This window comes from Magnolia sinica, chromosome 10, assembly GCF_029962835.1.
Source record: "Magnolia sinica isolate HGM2019 chromosome 10, MsV1, whole genome shotgun sequence".
NCBI lineage: Eukaryota > Viridiplantae > Streptophyta > Magnoliopsida > Magnoliales > Magnoliaceae > Magnolia > Magnolia sinica.
In genome coordinates this window covers 85,668,336-85,686,017 of record NC_080582.1, presented here as the reverse complement: position 1 = coordinate 85,686,017, position 17,682 = coordinate 85,668,336, and the positions used below count along the sequence as shown (strand labels likewise).

Genomic DNA, 17,682 nt, shown 5'->3' with positions numbered 1-17,682 from the left:
AGGAGCGGCCAGATTTTCATGCTAGGCAACCTTCACGGCAGGGCTTGAATGTTTACACGGTCAGGATGTCTCGCACGTGTGACATGTTAGCCGGAGAGATGGTACGGCACCATCGCCTAGAGGAATGGATCAGTTCTCAACCACAAGTGCCTGAAGAAATTAATCAGCGATTTACAATAATGTGTGGACGTGCAGGACTCCGTATCATACAACGCAAAATGAACGGTAGATGTTAAATGTACCCGAACCGTCCATTTTGTATGATCGCAACCATCCAATAACGGTCATTTTTGGGCCATATGCAATCCATGTTGGACCATCAAATCCAAATGGTCTATAGCAATGCTAGGTGGGTTTACCAGGAAATCCTACCGTCCATTTTTTAAGCCCTTAAATTGAGATTATCCAATTATGTTTATTTTTTGTGGGGTCCACCATAATAATAGGTGGGGCCCTCTTGGGTCTACAGAAAAAAAAAAAATCACGGATTTACAGACCAACATAATCTCTAAACAACAAAATTCAATTACAAATTAAAATTAATCCCCTCAAAACCACACCATAAATCAAAGGTTAGTCTAATTACATACAAAAAGACTCGTAAATACACTCACATTTCAAATAAATTTCATTTATACCCCTTTTCTTTTCCTATTTTCCTTTTTTTTTCAATCTCTTTTCGCTACGAACGATGGAGATGCTATACACGTGTCGCCTGAACGCTTCCACACGTGCTATCAATCCGAGCACTCGGCCCATCCTTCTTCATCATCTTGATCAGATTTCCCGAGCTCGATTATCCGAGAAAGCTTCGATTCGACCAGCAATATCAGCTTCGCTGGGACGCCACTGCATTCTACCAGCTTCTTCAGGCTGCCACGTGTACGGCTGGCCTTCACCGCGAACCACAGAGAGGAAGCGAGGCAGGCCCGGAAGGGTAAAACCGTAAATTCTCTCAAACAAACGCCGAACGAATGCAAGGCAAGGGCCAAGCAACGCCTGTTACTCAGCCCCAGCCTCCTCGCCCAAATTACCAAAATACCCTCAGCCCGCGCGTGTAGAGTGCCTCTCATCTCCTTTCCTGCGATTTTCTTCCTCCTCGCGCATCCTTCGCTTGAGATCGCCGACTCAGACCCGGATCGGGAGATTCTCCGGGTTCTTCTCCGATTCCCGGCGATTTTCCGCTCCTCCGGTGAGCCCGTTACCGATTCCGCCGTGGAAATGCAAGCCGAGGAGGAAGAAGACGCGCTCGAGCAGGAATCTCCCGTTTCCTCCACACAAGGCCGGCAGATCGGCCGGATCTGCCGGGATCCTACGCCGGAGATGCAGTCCCCGTCGAACTGACCGCACCGGCGGCATACGATCCGGCGCACGTGCCTCGCGACGAGGAAATTCGCCTCGTGGACCGTGCGATCGCAATCGAAGCAGAGAAACGCCGAGTCCGACTCGCAGTAGAGAGAAGCTCTTCCATTGCAAAGCTCGCAAACCCTAGATTTCATCTCTGGCGAAACCCTAACCCTAGAAATTAAAAAAGGCCTAAAACCGCTTCTAGAACGGTCAGAAACCGTACCTCCTGTTAGTTTCCCAGCGATCGGAGGCGGAATTCCGGCGGTATTGCGACGGGATTCCGGCGGGATTGAGATCGCGGGAAAGGCCAGAGAATGTTGAGGTTTCGCGGGATTGAAGGGACTTAAATAGCGAGAAAAAAACACGGAGCGGTTTTGGGAAACTGGGAGCGGTCTTGAAAAACCACAAGTGGTTTTGAGGGGAGCAGCCTCCCTGGCCACAAACCTCGTCTGCCTCGAACTGCTGAAGTATTTCTCTATGTAGTTATAGAATACTCGGGCAGCGTATAAACTTGATACACAGCACCATGAAATTGTACACGTGGAAAATGACGCATCAAATTAAACCGATGAACCTATCGAAAAAGCTGTCATTAAGATACAATCCCAAGATCATATTGGTTAGACAATTACAACCCCTGATTTAAGGACACTCTTTTGTTAAAATAGGACCATTGGATTTCTTATTTTTAACCGTCCAATAAATATCCACTAATCCAATATTTAATTTATTAATTAAGCTTGATTTTTGAATCATGATACATCTAAGACTGAGAATATTAACTTGGACAGTTTAATTTAACTTACTTATATGCCACGTATGTAAGTTGTGAGTAATTTATGACTGCCTGAGTATTATCCATTACGCTCTTTAGAGTATTAAGTTTTCCTCTTTCTTTGTTGCCTTTCACAAAAATAGTGTGGGGCTGACGAGCGGGCAAAATATCTGGTTGCTAATGTGGGTCCATTTCGTGGTGCGTCGCACGCAAAAGAAAGAAGGATAGGAGTTTCGTAGATGGACACGTGGCATGGGTTGACCCCGTCGGGAATAGGCTTTCAGGTGACCCAAATGCCCCTGATTATTATTATTATTATTTTTAAGAACGACGGCTTAGGCTTCTCAGGTGTGCGATTGTGCAATTGACCTAAACCATTTTAGATATGGAATACATGACAATCAAAATCGTCAGAACCGTAGGCCTATCTTGGATGGTCCATGGTTGCGTCTGTCAAACGGATAATTAAAATTGGTGCGGTTGGTGCTGGGTTTGGCATTAGGCAGTTGGAACATGGGCGTCTTAGAATTGGAATTAAGTCTGAATTGAAGTCAAGTGTCAAAATAGGCAAATAGATATGTAGTGTATGACTGAAATTTGATGAGATTAGATGCATATTCACTCATTTGGCCAATGTGTGCACTGATGATGGGTTACACATTTGACTTCCATATTAAAGGACTTTTTAGTACAAATAAGGTGAAATAATAAAAGGATTCTTATATTCGGTTGTAAAGAATAGTTGCAAAATACTTATTATTTTTATATATGCAAAACTGAATCTAATGTATCAGTGTAAACTCAAATAATAGTTAAAATTATCAACTATTTGATTAATACTACGAATTACACTATGAAATGTAGGCAATAGGTTAAAAGTAAATGATTATACTAAGAAATATAATTTATTTGGCAAGAAAAGTAAATGATTACACTGTGAAATGTAAAAAAATCAGTAATTGAAATATATTTGAAAGATAATGTTTGGTTTGATTTTGTTGGTATGAGACGACCTTCTTACTAAATTCATTTGCTATTCATAGCCTTGATCAGGCCATTTGGATCATTCCCACGTTCTGATGGTTATTATAATTGTTCAGTACTACTTGGCCTTGTAGATGCTTCTTTCTAAACTTGGCATATGTCTCGGGAACCACTTTAGGCCTCCTTGATAACTCAACCGCATTTCACTTAGCCGCTTGATCGACCTCATGGATGACACTTGACTGCTTGATCGACCTCCAGTATGGCTATCGGCCGCTTGGATGAAAATCGGCCACTTGATCGACCTCTTGGATGACATTCGACATCTTGATTGGCCTCCTGAATGAGTATTATCGGTCGTTTTGTCGACCATTTGGTTAGCTATCGGCCGCTTGGTCGGCTGCTTAATTTGTTTTTGAATTCATCTCAATTGCTCCTTATCTTATCATCCTGTTAGTTGTGATTCTACAAAAAGTACTTCGAGCATACTTAGAGATCTTTAGCTTACAATATCTTTCTTTTGCTATAGCACGTGTCCTTTCAATTGAGTTTTCCAAAAGCGATCAGAGATACAGTACAACAGGTGCATCCAAGTTCAATACTTGATATTAAATGGGTTAGATTGTTTGTTGAGATGGTGGAGATCACTTCTCTCCTTATCTCTCCGTCTCTTTTCTCTCTTTCTTTCTTTCTTTCTTTTTTTTTTTTCTTTTCTACACACCCCCACATGGACACTCGATCCTCAAGAGAGTTTGTCTACTACAGTCATGGAGCTGGACCCCTCTCTCACTTTTTCTCCCTTTCTCCTTTCTTATTCTATATACATAAGTACGTACACATAAAGCTTAGTTTTTTTTTAGAACTTTATACATGTTCTCTAATGTGGTGTTGTATATATAAGAAGAACATGTATTCAAAAAGTATATTCTTCTAAAATACTTATTAGATGGAAAGTTATTCAACTGGTGAAAGGTAAGAGGGAAATAAGTTTTATATATATATATATATATATCTTGATTTAGTGAAGAAAAAAATTTCGTGTTATCATCTTGTACATATAAATATAAACTAAAATGCATAAATTTTTGCACCTCTTATTTCTAGTTTTTGACTTTGGCTTTTAGCATATGACTTTCGCTCTTTTTCTTTATCCATATCAATTGTGTATGCTTTTCAACAACATATTCCTATTAGGCATCCTAACTATCTATGAAAGCCAAGGACTAAGCCATTACCAACTATGAAACTACATAGTATTGTCATATTCTAGCAACTAAATCCACTTTACACACACACACACACACACACACACACACACACACACACACCAATCTTAACCATCCAAATCATGGTTCTAATTATTGTTAGTGTGTATAGCCAGTCGGTAAGAGAATGGGTTTTTGCTTATGCAACCAGGGTTCAAATCTCCTCGAGGACGGTGTCGCGCGCGCACGTAGCGTGGGCTGTAGGGCTGCTTGGGCACTTTTTGGCGCTTTATTAGGCGCGAGAGCCGTAGTCTTTTTGGCACTCAGTTCATCTTTTTTGGGCTATGGTACCCTGATGTTTTATTACCTTTTTTGTTGATTGAGAGTAATTGTGACATAATTGTACATGTGTCACCTATGTCATGTGTCGCTTATGTGGATACAGTTTTTCCTGTTGAATAATTGCTCCTGTCTGAATGGGTATAGAAATAACTGTCATAGGACAAAGAGTTATGTCCTTTCATGAAAAGATAATTATTTGCTGTGAATGGGTATGAATTTCATGAAGAGGCACTTTAGCACCTCTTCAGGAAGAAATCCATAACCTTTCAATTGATATAAATCTTGGATACTATAATCCAGAAGAGGACACTCTTAATCCTTGATATTATATCATTTTCTGTGCAATTACTCTAGATCTAATCTTTTGCTAAATATTTTCTGAACATCTTAAGGCATATCAGTGTCAAAACTAGAGATCTGTTCAACACTTAAATGTGCAAATTTTTGTGTTGAAAATCGGATTGAGAGTTCATTGTATCCTGAAGACAATTTACAGATTTCCTTCATTTGCACTTGCTGAAATTTTCAGAAAAAGGGCAGCAAATCTGTCTTGAGAAATTGACCATTCAAGTCGAGCCTTGAACCCGATAGATCTAATCGTTTCGTTATCGTTTTCTTCTATCCTCCGTTATGTACAAGAAACACTTACTTTTCTAACATTAATGGTTTATGAAACTTTGCTAATGTCTTATTTTTGCCGCTTATGTTTAGAAACTAGCATGAAAGATATTTACTTGTTGTGGTGTAAATGGAGAATGTTGAGATGGATGTATGGAAAGTTTGAATGATATAACTAAGAGTTCATTTAGTTACCATCAAAGTGCTATTTGAACAGAAATTTTTGGATACATCTATCTAGCTAATACCTGTTTAACTGTTTTGAATTAGTGATTGCTGTTTCTCAAACACTAACAAGCATGTATAGCTCTTGTACACATAATGCATATTAGTATACGAAGATATACAAATGCACATATAATTCAGACACATGTAACGCATGTGAAGATGCACGGTAGCATATATTCATCACTTGAGCATGCACATTAACACATGTCACATGTGGGGCGCTTAAAGTTGAATGTGATACATGTGAAATGCTTGAATATTTAGTTATGGCACATTTGTATTTGCCACTCATGCAAGTTTATGGCCATACATGTATTCAAAAGATAGTTTGGGCTTCAAACGCAATGAAATATCATTCAGGGTGTGATATATATATATATATATATATATATATATATATATATATATATATATATATATATATATATATATATATATATATATATATATAATGGTTTGTTTGTAAAATCTTAGATACGAAGTCTGCATAATCTATAGTTTGAATCAGAAATCAGAAAACTAGTAGTGAATCTAGAACAACCAGTTCGTTAATCAATGTTTGAAATATGTTAACCCATATGAAATAATCGTGGTTAAATCCCTATCATTAAAAACCTTCATGGATTCCACTGAAATGTTTATTTGCCATCCAACCTCTTGATGTAGGGACACAAATAACATATTGATCCAAAGTTTTTGTAGCCCACAGGAAGTTTTAAATGGTCCCCATAGTCAGGGGTCCCACCCACCTTGGTGGATATGGGGTCGCACCTAATCTGCTCCCCCTTGATCCGGGATGCGGATTTCCTGTGAAACCTTTCACAGGAAGTTCATGTGCTAGAAACCTAGGTGGGGCCCACTATGATGTTTGTGATAAATTTACCATGTTCATCCGTTTTGCGAGATCATTTTAGGATATGGGCCCAAATATGAGCCAGATCCTGTATCAAATACTCAAATGGGCCGAAATGGATTAAATGTCTACGCTTAAAATATTCGTGGGGGTACAAAAATTTTGAATCAGGTTAATATTTGTGGTTTCAGTTCATCTCAATAAAAATGACGTTATAAATGATATTAATGGCATGTAAACATCACTGTCGACCCAAGGGAGGTTCCAGCGATAGGAATTTTCCTATCCACTTTTTCCTTTGGTGCGGCCGACTTGAGTCTTTTATCTTGCTCATTTTTTGTCTCAAGTCCTAAAATGAGCTCAAAAAACATATGGACACGTTAGATTCACCACAAACATCACGGTGGGTCCCACCCAGGTTTCTAGTGTAGGAGCTTCTTGCTAAAGGCTCACGTACCACCCCCGATCTAGTTAAAGACGGACAGTCAAGGGCTTTGTGAGACCTACCGTGATGTATATATTTTATCCACACCGTCCATTCATTTTTTTCATATCATTTTAGAAAATAAAAAAAATTTAAAAAAAATAAAGCAAATGTAAAGCTTAAGTGGGCCACACTACAACAAACGGTGAGAATTGGGTTCCTACCATTGAAAACTTCTTGGAGCCACGGAAGGCTCTGATCAAGTTTATTTTTGTTTTCCCTTCACCCAGCTCCATATGACCTTATGAAGATGTTAGATGGCAAATAAGCTTCGCAGTGGACCTTAAAAAGGTTTTAACGGTAGTCATTCCATTCCCACTACTTTTCGTAGTGTGCTTGACTTGAGCTTCAGATGTGACTATTTTTTGAGATCATGCTTTAGAATGATATAAAAAGTTGATGGACGGTGTGGATGTAACACATAACTCATGGTGGGCCCGGAGAAGTGTCATATGTTAAAAGTTTACTTATGTATTATATAAATGAGAACATCTCTGTCCCGTAGGGTAATTTTAGATTTTTAAAAAAGGTTTGCGGAGCACATTCTGAATTCACCATTAAGCTAGACCTTGGTCATAAAAAAACTTTCAACATAAAATGACAGAGCACTTTCCTTGTTAATCATTGTTCACAAACACCACTAAACATCGAGCGCTTTCCCAATTATCCGTTAAGTAAAAAATTTCATTATTTCATTATTAACAAACAGGCATAAAACTTAAAAGGACTTGAATTTGTCTAATGAGAGTATGATGGAATATAAAAGCCAGGAGATCGGCTCTGACGGAATTGATGGGAAAAATAGGATATGCATCAGTTGGACAATGATTTCATGGGCCCATAAGATAAACGGTTCAGATTGTGTTGAACCGTGCCCTATGTATTAGCTGTCATAAATTTGACGCAGGAGTGTCAATCAAGCGCCGAAGTCCGTAGTTTTTCTCACATGAAAGAAATTTACGAGGGCAAAATCGTCATTTTGAAAAGCTAACAGACCAGACGTGCTCACCGGCATTTACCTCCGGAATATCCGCCTGCCCACCAATAACAGCTAATGATGACGTGGTCGTATCTACAACCGACATTGTGTCGCCACGTGGCGATGCAAGATACGGAGAGAAATAAAAGAAGGCTTCTCTCTCCAATCTCTCTCCTCCACTCAACATTCCCACGTAACCTCCACGCAAAGTTCTCCAGCATCTGCACCGTTCGCTAACCGCCACGTGGGTAAGAGCCGTTGGCTCCGAACGTGTGATGGTAAAACCGTTTGGAGAGAGGATTCGGTCGGGTCGGGGTAACACCGACTTCGGTAAGGCCGTGACCGTGGGGCCCACCTTGATGTTTTTCTGTATATCCACACCGTCCATCCGTTTTTACACATCATTTTAGGCCATAGTCCCAAAAATAAAGGATATAAAATTCTCAGGTGGACCATACCACAGGAAAAAGTGGTGATTGGACGCCCGCCATTAAAAAGTTCCTATGGTCGAAAGTAATGTGTTTTTACCATCTAACCTGTTGATAAGGTCACATAGGACTGAATGAAGGGGAAAAATAAATACCATCTTGATCCAAAACTTTCGTCACCCACAAAAATTTTTTAACGTCCAACCACAACTGTTACAAGTGGTCTGGTCCACCTGAGATTTTGATCTGCTTCATTTTTGGAACATGCCTACAATGTGCTGGAAAAACAGATGGACGGCGTGGATTTATAGAAAATACGTCAAGGTAGGCCCCACCGTCACGACCTGACCGAAGTCGGTGTCATCCCGACCTGACCGAATCCGATCCCAGGCGTGAGGCCGTTGGGTGCTTTGCTAGGATCGAATAACAAAGGTGATCACACGCACGCAACTTCAACTTGCAGAATCGTACGTTCAAATGCCAGCATGCCACTTGTGTGGGACATTATTACCACCAAAATGGTGGGCCCCACCATTGAGATCGATATTATCAAAAAAGGCTGATACGATAAATAGGTGGGCGATATCTGTATGCTGAATCCGACCGTCGGTTGTCCATTGATTCCAAAGGTGTGGCTCACCTGATGAATGGAACAGCCTGAATTTTGAACCATGTAATTTTCGTGGTGGGGCCTACCATTTTCACGGTCATGATTCCTTTCGTATCTGGCAAGTATGTGGGAAAAATGGTACACTACCACAACATGTGGACGCGTGGCATCAGTTATCATCGAATAAAACAAACGAGGCGGTGGTTATCCAGACGCGCGATGGCTACTCGCGGGACTGGCCATGCAAATCCTACTCGACTCTGACACGTGTCTATGCAATTAGCTTGTGTGAGATCCGATCTGTTGATCTGGAGGGATACGATTGTTGATGTGCTGGGCCGAAATGCAAGGTCCATCTGGCCATGCGTTTGAATAAGGCAGATAAGAAAAGCTAACCAACGTCCCATTTTCATAGAAACATAAGGCCCTCGTTGATGAACGGATCAGCTTCTTTTTCCTGGCGATTTACCTAAACAGTCATGCCCGCCTGATGAACGGACATTGTGGACGACACCACAAAAATTGCATTGCTCAAAAGATCGCATCCGTTCGATCTCAGGGTAGATTCGATGCAGTTGGTATAATTTGGATGATATAAATGATTAGATGCTCGTTCACCACCACTTTGAAACGAAGGTGTCTCCTATATGGTGCCTGTTTTAGACAAGCGGTCAATCTAGACCGTTCAAATAATAGGGCCCACTTAAGACAGAATGTAGTTCAAGATCAGACTCGTCTAACGGACCTAACAATCCAACTAGTGGGTAGCAAATGAAAGAACGGCTAGAAATAAACCTATTGCAATTAGAAGGCTAGGATTTATTTAAATAATTTGTAGTTTTTTGATATACACCCCATAAAAAATGGGGCCCACGACTTGAATAGTAGTCACATGCACGTACATCAGACACCACAACTTAAAAAAAGGGCAATGAATGAGAGGCTGAAGCAGATGTCTCTTTATTGTCGCAAAAGATAAATATGTGAGTGTGTACTGATATTATTAAAAGATGGTGTAGGGTCCGGAAGTCTTTCGGTGGGCCATGATTACTAGTGGCCGTGCTTTAAAGTCGTAGAAAACAAATCACTGGTTGGAGATTAAAGCCGACAAAATTTTTATACTCTGGCGGACTGTGATGGATGATACTCAGGAATATAGAAATTGCAGAGGTGCAATACAAGTCATCGAAATTCAACCGTCCAAATTATGGGTACCACTTTTTGATGTATTATGGACCAACAGTTATGATTATTGATCATCTAACTATCAGATTGCTGGACATTTATTAGACGGTTAACATGAAAAAAATCCAATGATACTCATATTTCAACGAATTAGTGTCCATGAATCAGTGGTCAGGATTGTTAAACTAATCTGATGTTTGGATTGTAACTTAGTGAATGTGGTTTCCGCCATGTGTACCATTTCTAAGTGCCTGAGTATCAAGTGTCATAAGCGGCCAGAGTATCAAATAATTCCCCAAAGTCTTACGAAAAAGATTCCCGTGCGGTGTCTTTAGATCATTTGTTATAGAACTGAGGTTTGCTAATCTGTTCGGAGCCTGCATACCCACACGCAGGCACACGTGCAAGTGTGAAATAATTGTGCTTGATCAGATCTTTCAATCAGGTGGGCCACGCTGTTTAGATCTTGTAGCCTGAAAATCAGATTGTTTCACACCTCAGGTAAGCTAAAGCATCCAAAGCAATGGACAGGACAGCAATTAAAAAATATCTTGACCGTCCGTTTATTTTGTGTATTTTGGCCCACTTGAAGATGAGTGAAGCGGTCTGATTTCTTAGGGAGAAGATCTAAGCATTATATTCAACAACATGGAAGGCTCAAATCATGCACACGTGTTTCATTCAGGACTTCTGCCACAGGTAGATGCGAGCTATGCCCGCTCTGGCACTCACGTACACACACAAAAACGTTTTTTATTTTATTTATTTTAAGAAATGCCTTTTGAACGGTGGTGATTAACTGGGGAGGATTTATTTGGGAAGTGATAAGCATCTGCAAAGAATTCTCCACGTGAAAACAACTGTCAACAGGCTTGTTGGATGCTTGTGTGGGCCTCTATCCTCGTTTGAATCCCAACCGTTGGTATGCTTCCTGTCAACGCCTATAGAGAGAAAACCATGTTAAAATTCATTTTTAGTGGTACCAAACACGCCTATGAGTGTGATGCATGGACTTTTCTAACATGATTTGTTACGTACATTTGGAGAACAGAATCCAATAACATGGATGATAGAAGAGTCCAAAAATATCTCATTTAATGGTTAGTGTATTCCACAAAATATGTGTTTCCTACCCCCTCTCTCCAATAACAGCTGAAATGCCTCACCTCTATTGGTAACAGATGAAAATAGTTTTTTTTTTTTTTTTTTTGTGGGGGGGTGGGTTTCTAGTAGTGATTGATAATCTCAAAACAGAAAATGATCCCAATCTCTATAAAAGAGACAGTCATGACAAAATCCAAACACTCAAAAAAGATGCGCAAGAAGAGAGTAAGAGATTACCTGTTTTTGTGATGAAAAATTCACCTATTGATGATTTGTTGTTAAATGATTGTCCAAACGCTCCTTGATTGGGACATCTTGCGCATACGCGCACGCATCCCGCCTCACCTACGCACGTACGTACAGAGCAGGAGGGCCCCACCATTGATCTGTCTCGATGACGACGTCCAGGGAGGGCCTCCTACCTAGAAGACGAAGTTTAGTTCAAAAGATTGGGCCTGATAATCAAAAAAAGTCCATCATGGGATCTCATGATCGTGGCCCACTCGTCGGATTGATTTCATATTTTAGGTTTTGCTTATTGTTATTATTTAGAACATTGTGAACGCTTTAGATTTCTCTGTTTGGTTTTTATTTTAGTTTACTTCATCGCCAAGTAATAGGTTGCACACATGGTGTGAGTTTTGAGTATAGGATTTTTCCTATAAATAGGTACCTCTTGTAGTTCTTTTGATTCATTGAAGTTAATAAAAAAAAATTCTGCTTTATTTTCTGCTTTCTTCGTAAGTTGTGGAAGAATTCAAAAGTGGGTGCGAAGCCCTCCATTTTCGAAGGGCTAACTACCGTGGTGCGAAGCCACATCGATCCTGATTCACCCCCATCCTCTATCATCTTTTTTTTCCATCTTCCCCCACCATCCTTACTTCGAATTCGTCCTTTTGTTGCATCAGATTTCTTCATTACAGCAGGTTTTCAGATTTCGGTCCACAGGCGAGCTGAAACTTCGGCGGAGCACCACGCACAAACCATACATTGGATCGAGCTGAGATTTGGGAGTTTTGGAGACCATCCCTGGCTGACCAGGGCAAAGGTGGCCTTTTTCTGAATAGTAGGCCCTACACACGTACGGCTAGGATCACACGCACGTCCGTCTGGCCATTATTGTTGTCCACACGCGGGATCGTCTTTTGGCTCAGGTTTTTATCCTCTTTTATCATCTCATATCCATTTTTCATTAATCCTAGCCTTAGATTACGTTTTTCCTAAGTTATTTGTCAATTTTCTTACCCTAAGGTTCCCCGAATTGAAATTTCTGAATCCCTTGGATTAGGGACTGATTACTATGCATGTGTGGATGATTATTTCTTATCTTTGAGTATTGTTTGATTCATAATTTTTATTGATCCAGCTCTATCATGTGTAGGCCTGGACCCGCATAGATTCCCCTTAATGAATGTTTGGACTTTCATGTGGGATATGAAATTTGTGTAATTGTTTCTAAACTAACGTGATCTTAAGCCTGAAATCTCGCATATCATATTTAATTTTTATGTCCTGCATCAAATTTGGTATTCGAGACTTCTCACCGGGGGTGATTAATGCAGGGGCATTTTCACACTGGGCTCGAGTGGGGTCGCCTGTTGGATGCAAGGGCACACTCGGGGTGGGTGACCCATGCGATTTGGGGCCCATGGGGGAGGTCTCGTGTTCGAGACTCCTTACTAGGGGTGACTAATGCGCATTTCACACCGGGCTCGAGTGGGGTAGCCCGTGAGATGCGGGAACACACTCGGGGTGGGCGGCCCATATGATTTGGGGCCCACGGAGGGGGTTCGGCCGAGGTCCTAACCCATGAGATGTGGGGCCTGGGCTATGAGATAAAGGGATTAATTCGCCATACTCTAACAGTTCGAGCTTTTAGAGCAAGTGGTTAATTGTCCTGCATCAAATTGGTATCAGAACGGGAGATCTCGTGTTTGAAACTCCTCACCGGGGGTGATTAATGTAGGGGCATTTTCACACTGGGCTCGAGTGAGGTCGCCTGTTGGATGCAGGGGCACACTCGGGGTGGGTGACCCATGCAATTTGGGGCCTAAGGGGGAGGTCTCGTGTTCGAGACACCTTACCAAGGGTGATTAATGTGCATTTCACACCGGACTGAAGTGGGGTAGCCCGTGGGATGCGGGGATACACTCGAGGTGGGCGGCCCATGTGATTTGGGGCCCACGAAGGGGGTTCGGCCGAGGTCCTAACCCATGAGATGTGGGGCTTGGGCTATGAGATAAAATGATTAATTTGCCATACTCTAACAGTTCGAGCTTTTAGAGCAAGTGGTTAATTGTCCTGCATCACTCCTCCACGAAGTTCAATTGAAAATTTATTTCTTGTATACTTGTGTGTCAGATGCATTACTTGTGTCACGAGTGCATAATATATTCTTCAAAAGATGTGTTTTCTGAATATATTGGATGTGATATAAGAGAATAATTAGGATCTGATAATAGGTCTAGGGAAAATTATTACAGTATGATTACAAGTCTTGAAAATAATTACAGTCTGATTATAAGTTTTTAAAATGTTTACGATACGATTAAAGGTCTCGAAAATAATTACTATTTGATTATAAGTTTTGAAAATGATAATAATTCGATTATAAGCATCATGAATGATTATGGTCCAATTAGAGATCTTGAAAACAATAATGGTCTGATTATAAGTCCTGTGAATGATTATAGTCATTAAAGTATTATTTTTTACACATGCATATTACATGTATTTCATATGTTATGATTGTTGTTTTTTATCTTTCAGTGCTTTATAAGTGCCACTTTTATCTTTCAAGCTCATGAACTACCATAAATCTTTAAACACCATATATATATATATATATATATATAGACACTCCACCTAAGCTAGTATCTTGAGAAAAGCTAAGACAATCCAGAAACCATGATCAAACCCTAATCCGAACCAAACCCTACTCCCAACTTAAACCCTAATCTGAACCAAACACTAGCCCAAACAGCCAAATCCTAATCCAAACCAAACCCTAATCTCAGCCTAACCCTAACCTAAACCCTAACCCAAACACCAAACTATTGTCAAAGCCAAAGCATACAAATAAGGGAGGGAGAGAGAGAGAAAGGAAAAGAGTGGAGGTGAGAAGGAGCTCCCAAGCCTCCAAGTTTAGATTTTTCAGCCACCCCTTAGCCTCCTCCTAACCTTCTCAACCTCCAAGTCTAGCTCGGATTAATCATGGTGCAATACATGTCTTAGCCTACTCAAGATCGAGCCAAAGATCTTTTCACATTCCTTACATATAAGAATTCATCATAACGTTTATTTCCTTCTCAACCCCCCTGCTTTTTAGATCACTTGCGAACGTATGCTCTGTGACTTGCCGTAAATTGGATTCTGTCACATCAGAAATTCCTGGTGATCTAGTCTGTTTTTCTTTGCCTTTTTGCATAAGCATCATCACACCCCCTTCTAGACATATTGCTGGATGTATGCTCTGTGGCTTGCCGAAATCTCGAATCTGCCGCATTAGAAATCCACGTGTACCTAGTCCCATTTCGACTATATCATTCAACCCTTGAGATTTCCTTACCACACCGAGTAAAGACCGTACATTCATACGAGTAGAGAGGGTGTCTAACATCTTCCGTCTTTGTAACTAAGGTCCCTTACCCAGAATCCTGGACTGCAAACCAAGAGTCAATCTAAGGTAGGAGAATCTTCAGATTTCTCCAACTTTGAGTATTCTGCGGGTTCTAGCCGATTGTAGGATTCTAAGATTAAGTGACTAGTGGCGACTCTAAACTGACATCACACACACCCCAAAAGACAAAACCACTTCCAAAAGATTACCAGATCAGCGTGGGCACCGATTTTCAGTGTTCACAATATATTACATATTCAATCATTCTTCTTCAAATGCCATAGCGTATAAGTTACTATCATGCACATGTGAATGTTTTCAATGCTTAATCATGTGAAAAAGCATCATACATGACAAAATAATAAAATATCACATTTAAAATAAATATGTCTAAATAAGTTTTAAGTATTGTTGATGATAAAATCTAGTTCACCCTTCGCCAAGCTCTGAGCACTTGAACCGAGCCATGTTAGCTTGCCCAAGAGAAGGATAAAGGAGACCTTGGCTAAAGCAGGGGACCCTGCGATGCCAAAGTCAGGCTAGGAATTTGGGTCTAAGTTGTATAAAGTAGGCTTAGGGTATCAGATATTGCGTACCTATTCTTGTAAATAGGCCTCCTATTTATACTTTTTTCCTGAGATGAACGTGCTCGTCATTCTCGGCACGATCTTTGTCTTTGAACGAGAATGGTGCATGCGCTGATGTTGGCCGTTATCCGAAGATCGTGCGCTAGAAACCACTCCTCACGTACATTACTGAAGTTAATTCATCAAAGTGATTGTTAACCATGTTCTCATCCGAGCCGACCTTGAAATCTAAATCTCACTCATGACAATCCGAGCTCATGGGTGAGTTAATCCTGGTCAGAGCCAACGGATGGAAGTATAATGGTTTCTTCCGGGTTTCAGGTTGGTGTCAAAGCTCTACAAAAGAACTTGAAAGCTCAACCTAGATTGTTATGGCTAGGTTGGTGCGGCCGAACTACTATCAGCCCGAGGCTCTGCTCGTCGACTTCTCCAAATCGACCTTTGTCGAGTTTAGCTCGGATTTTCCCATAACGAGTACAAACACACCTAAAACATTACCCTCATCGACGAAGAATTTAAAGTCCTAAAATAAAATAAAAATAAATCCCGATGGGCCCTACTTCTAACAAGAGATGTACGAAAAATCTTCCACCTTTTGAAAGTCTCGACGAATCGATCACATTTTCCTTCCCAATTTTTTATTGGGCGAAGACTCCTACACCGCCTGACTAAACCATCCCTATCAACTCTCCATTATTTTGTCTCCATTTATTGTACAAGCTTGATTGGACATTGACTAAAGTCAATCAATGGTTGATCCATCAATTGAACCCATGTTGACACATTTTGGGGCTGTAAATTTATATTCATTCTTAACCACTAGATAATTTGCTTTAGACATAGGTGGTCAAGATCATTAAAAATATATAGACCAATGATAAGACCATCATGGATTGCTTATGATTCTAAAGAATTGCTCTTGTTGGGCAATCCCAGACATCCAATCCATAACTTGGATCTTAGATGACTAAAAAAGGCCAAATCAAGGATGGATTGGATCATCCGATTTAAGTGATTATTTTTTCTTGGTAGTCGGTAAAATGACTTCTTGACTTGATAGACGGTTCAGATCGATTGATTGGATGGTCTAAATGACCTGATGCAACACTCAGCATTTTTCTCAGTAAAATAAAATAAACAGGAAAAATTTGAGTAAGGGTGTTTATTTCTTGGAAGAATTCGGATCATATGTTTGCCACAAATAGGATTTTTCTATTTGTTGCAATGTGATTGGGCCACATCATCACATATCACATTTAATATAGTAGTGTTGACAATGTCATTGAGAAGTGATGACATGGACCAATGACATTGCAAGAAATTAGGAAAATCATGTTTGTGATTGTCGGTATATCTAGAGTTGGGCATCGAGTTGAGTCAGACCGAGTTAGAGCTGGCTGGACTGAATCCAGTTTTGAAATAGGCTTGACCCGAACTCGATATCGAGTCCAGCATGCCTAACTTGATCCGAGTTTGGTCTAGCCTGGACTATTCCGGACCGAGTCTGATCTAGTTAGAAGTACCAAGTCGGGTCGACTTGGATTGAAAGATTAGGAAGGGAGGGAGTGGAGAGGAGAGAGGGGAGGAGGAGGGTGATGGTGGTAGGTGGTTGCCAAGCTTGGAAGAGGGAGGGACTGGAAAGGAGAGATGAGGAGGAGGAGGAGGAGGGTGATGGTGGTAGGTGGTTGCCGAGCTTGGAAGAGGAGGATGAGAGAGAGAGAGAGAGAGAGAGAGAGAGGTTGGGATCGGGTCGGGGTAGGGTTAGACAGTTGGGTCAAGTCGGGTTTTGGATCGAGTCGATTCTAAGCAAATCGAGTTTCGGGTTGAGTCAAGTCGAGTTACTGGGTAACTCAAACTCAATTCGGTTTGAGTTCGGATTGGGCGAAGCTTACTTGGTTCGGACCGACTCACCCATTCGGTTTGGGTCAAGTTGGATCGGACCAAGCCAGACCAATCAAGTTAATCAGATCGGGTCGTCCCATGCCCACCTCTAGGTATATCTACTACTGCGCGTACAACTTGACTAATGCACACGCCACCACACATGCCAACGTGGCAAAACGATGCAATATCCCAGCCATCCATCAGAAAGGAGCCACTATTAAGATTACCTCACCCGAGAATCATGTGGGCCCTCTAGTCAATTAGACCACAATTATCTTAAAAATGTACGGTTGTGAAAAAAATTGGATGAGGTTTTCTAACCGGTCCGTTTATTTCTAACAACATGGAATAACTACTGAGTGGTCCACATTTATCTTTTGTCAGAAGAATTTGAATGGTTAGTTCCACATGATGGATGGCTTGGATTTTTCATTTGCATGCCATGCTGGC

The 17,682-nt window shown here is 40.9% G+C and overlaps 1 protein-coding gene across 1 annotated transcript; it reads right to left on the bottom strand.

Annotated features, from left to right (window-relative positions):
* Positions 1-488: 488 nt before the first annotated feature.
* On the bottom strand, positions 489-1,785 carry LOC131217270 (B-box zinc finger protein 32-like). The gene has a single exon (XM_058212157.1). It carries the CDS (start codon positions 1,497-1,499, stop codon positions 738-740), a length of 762 nt encoding a protein of 253 aa, XP_058068140.1. The 5' UTR covers positions 1,500-1,785; the 3' UTR covers positions 489-737.
* Positions 1,786-17,682: the final 15,897 nt, after the last annotated feature.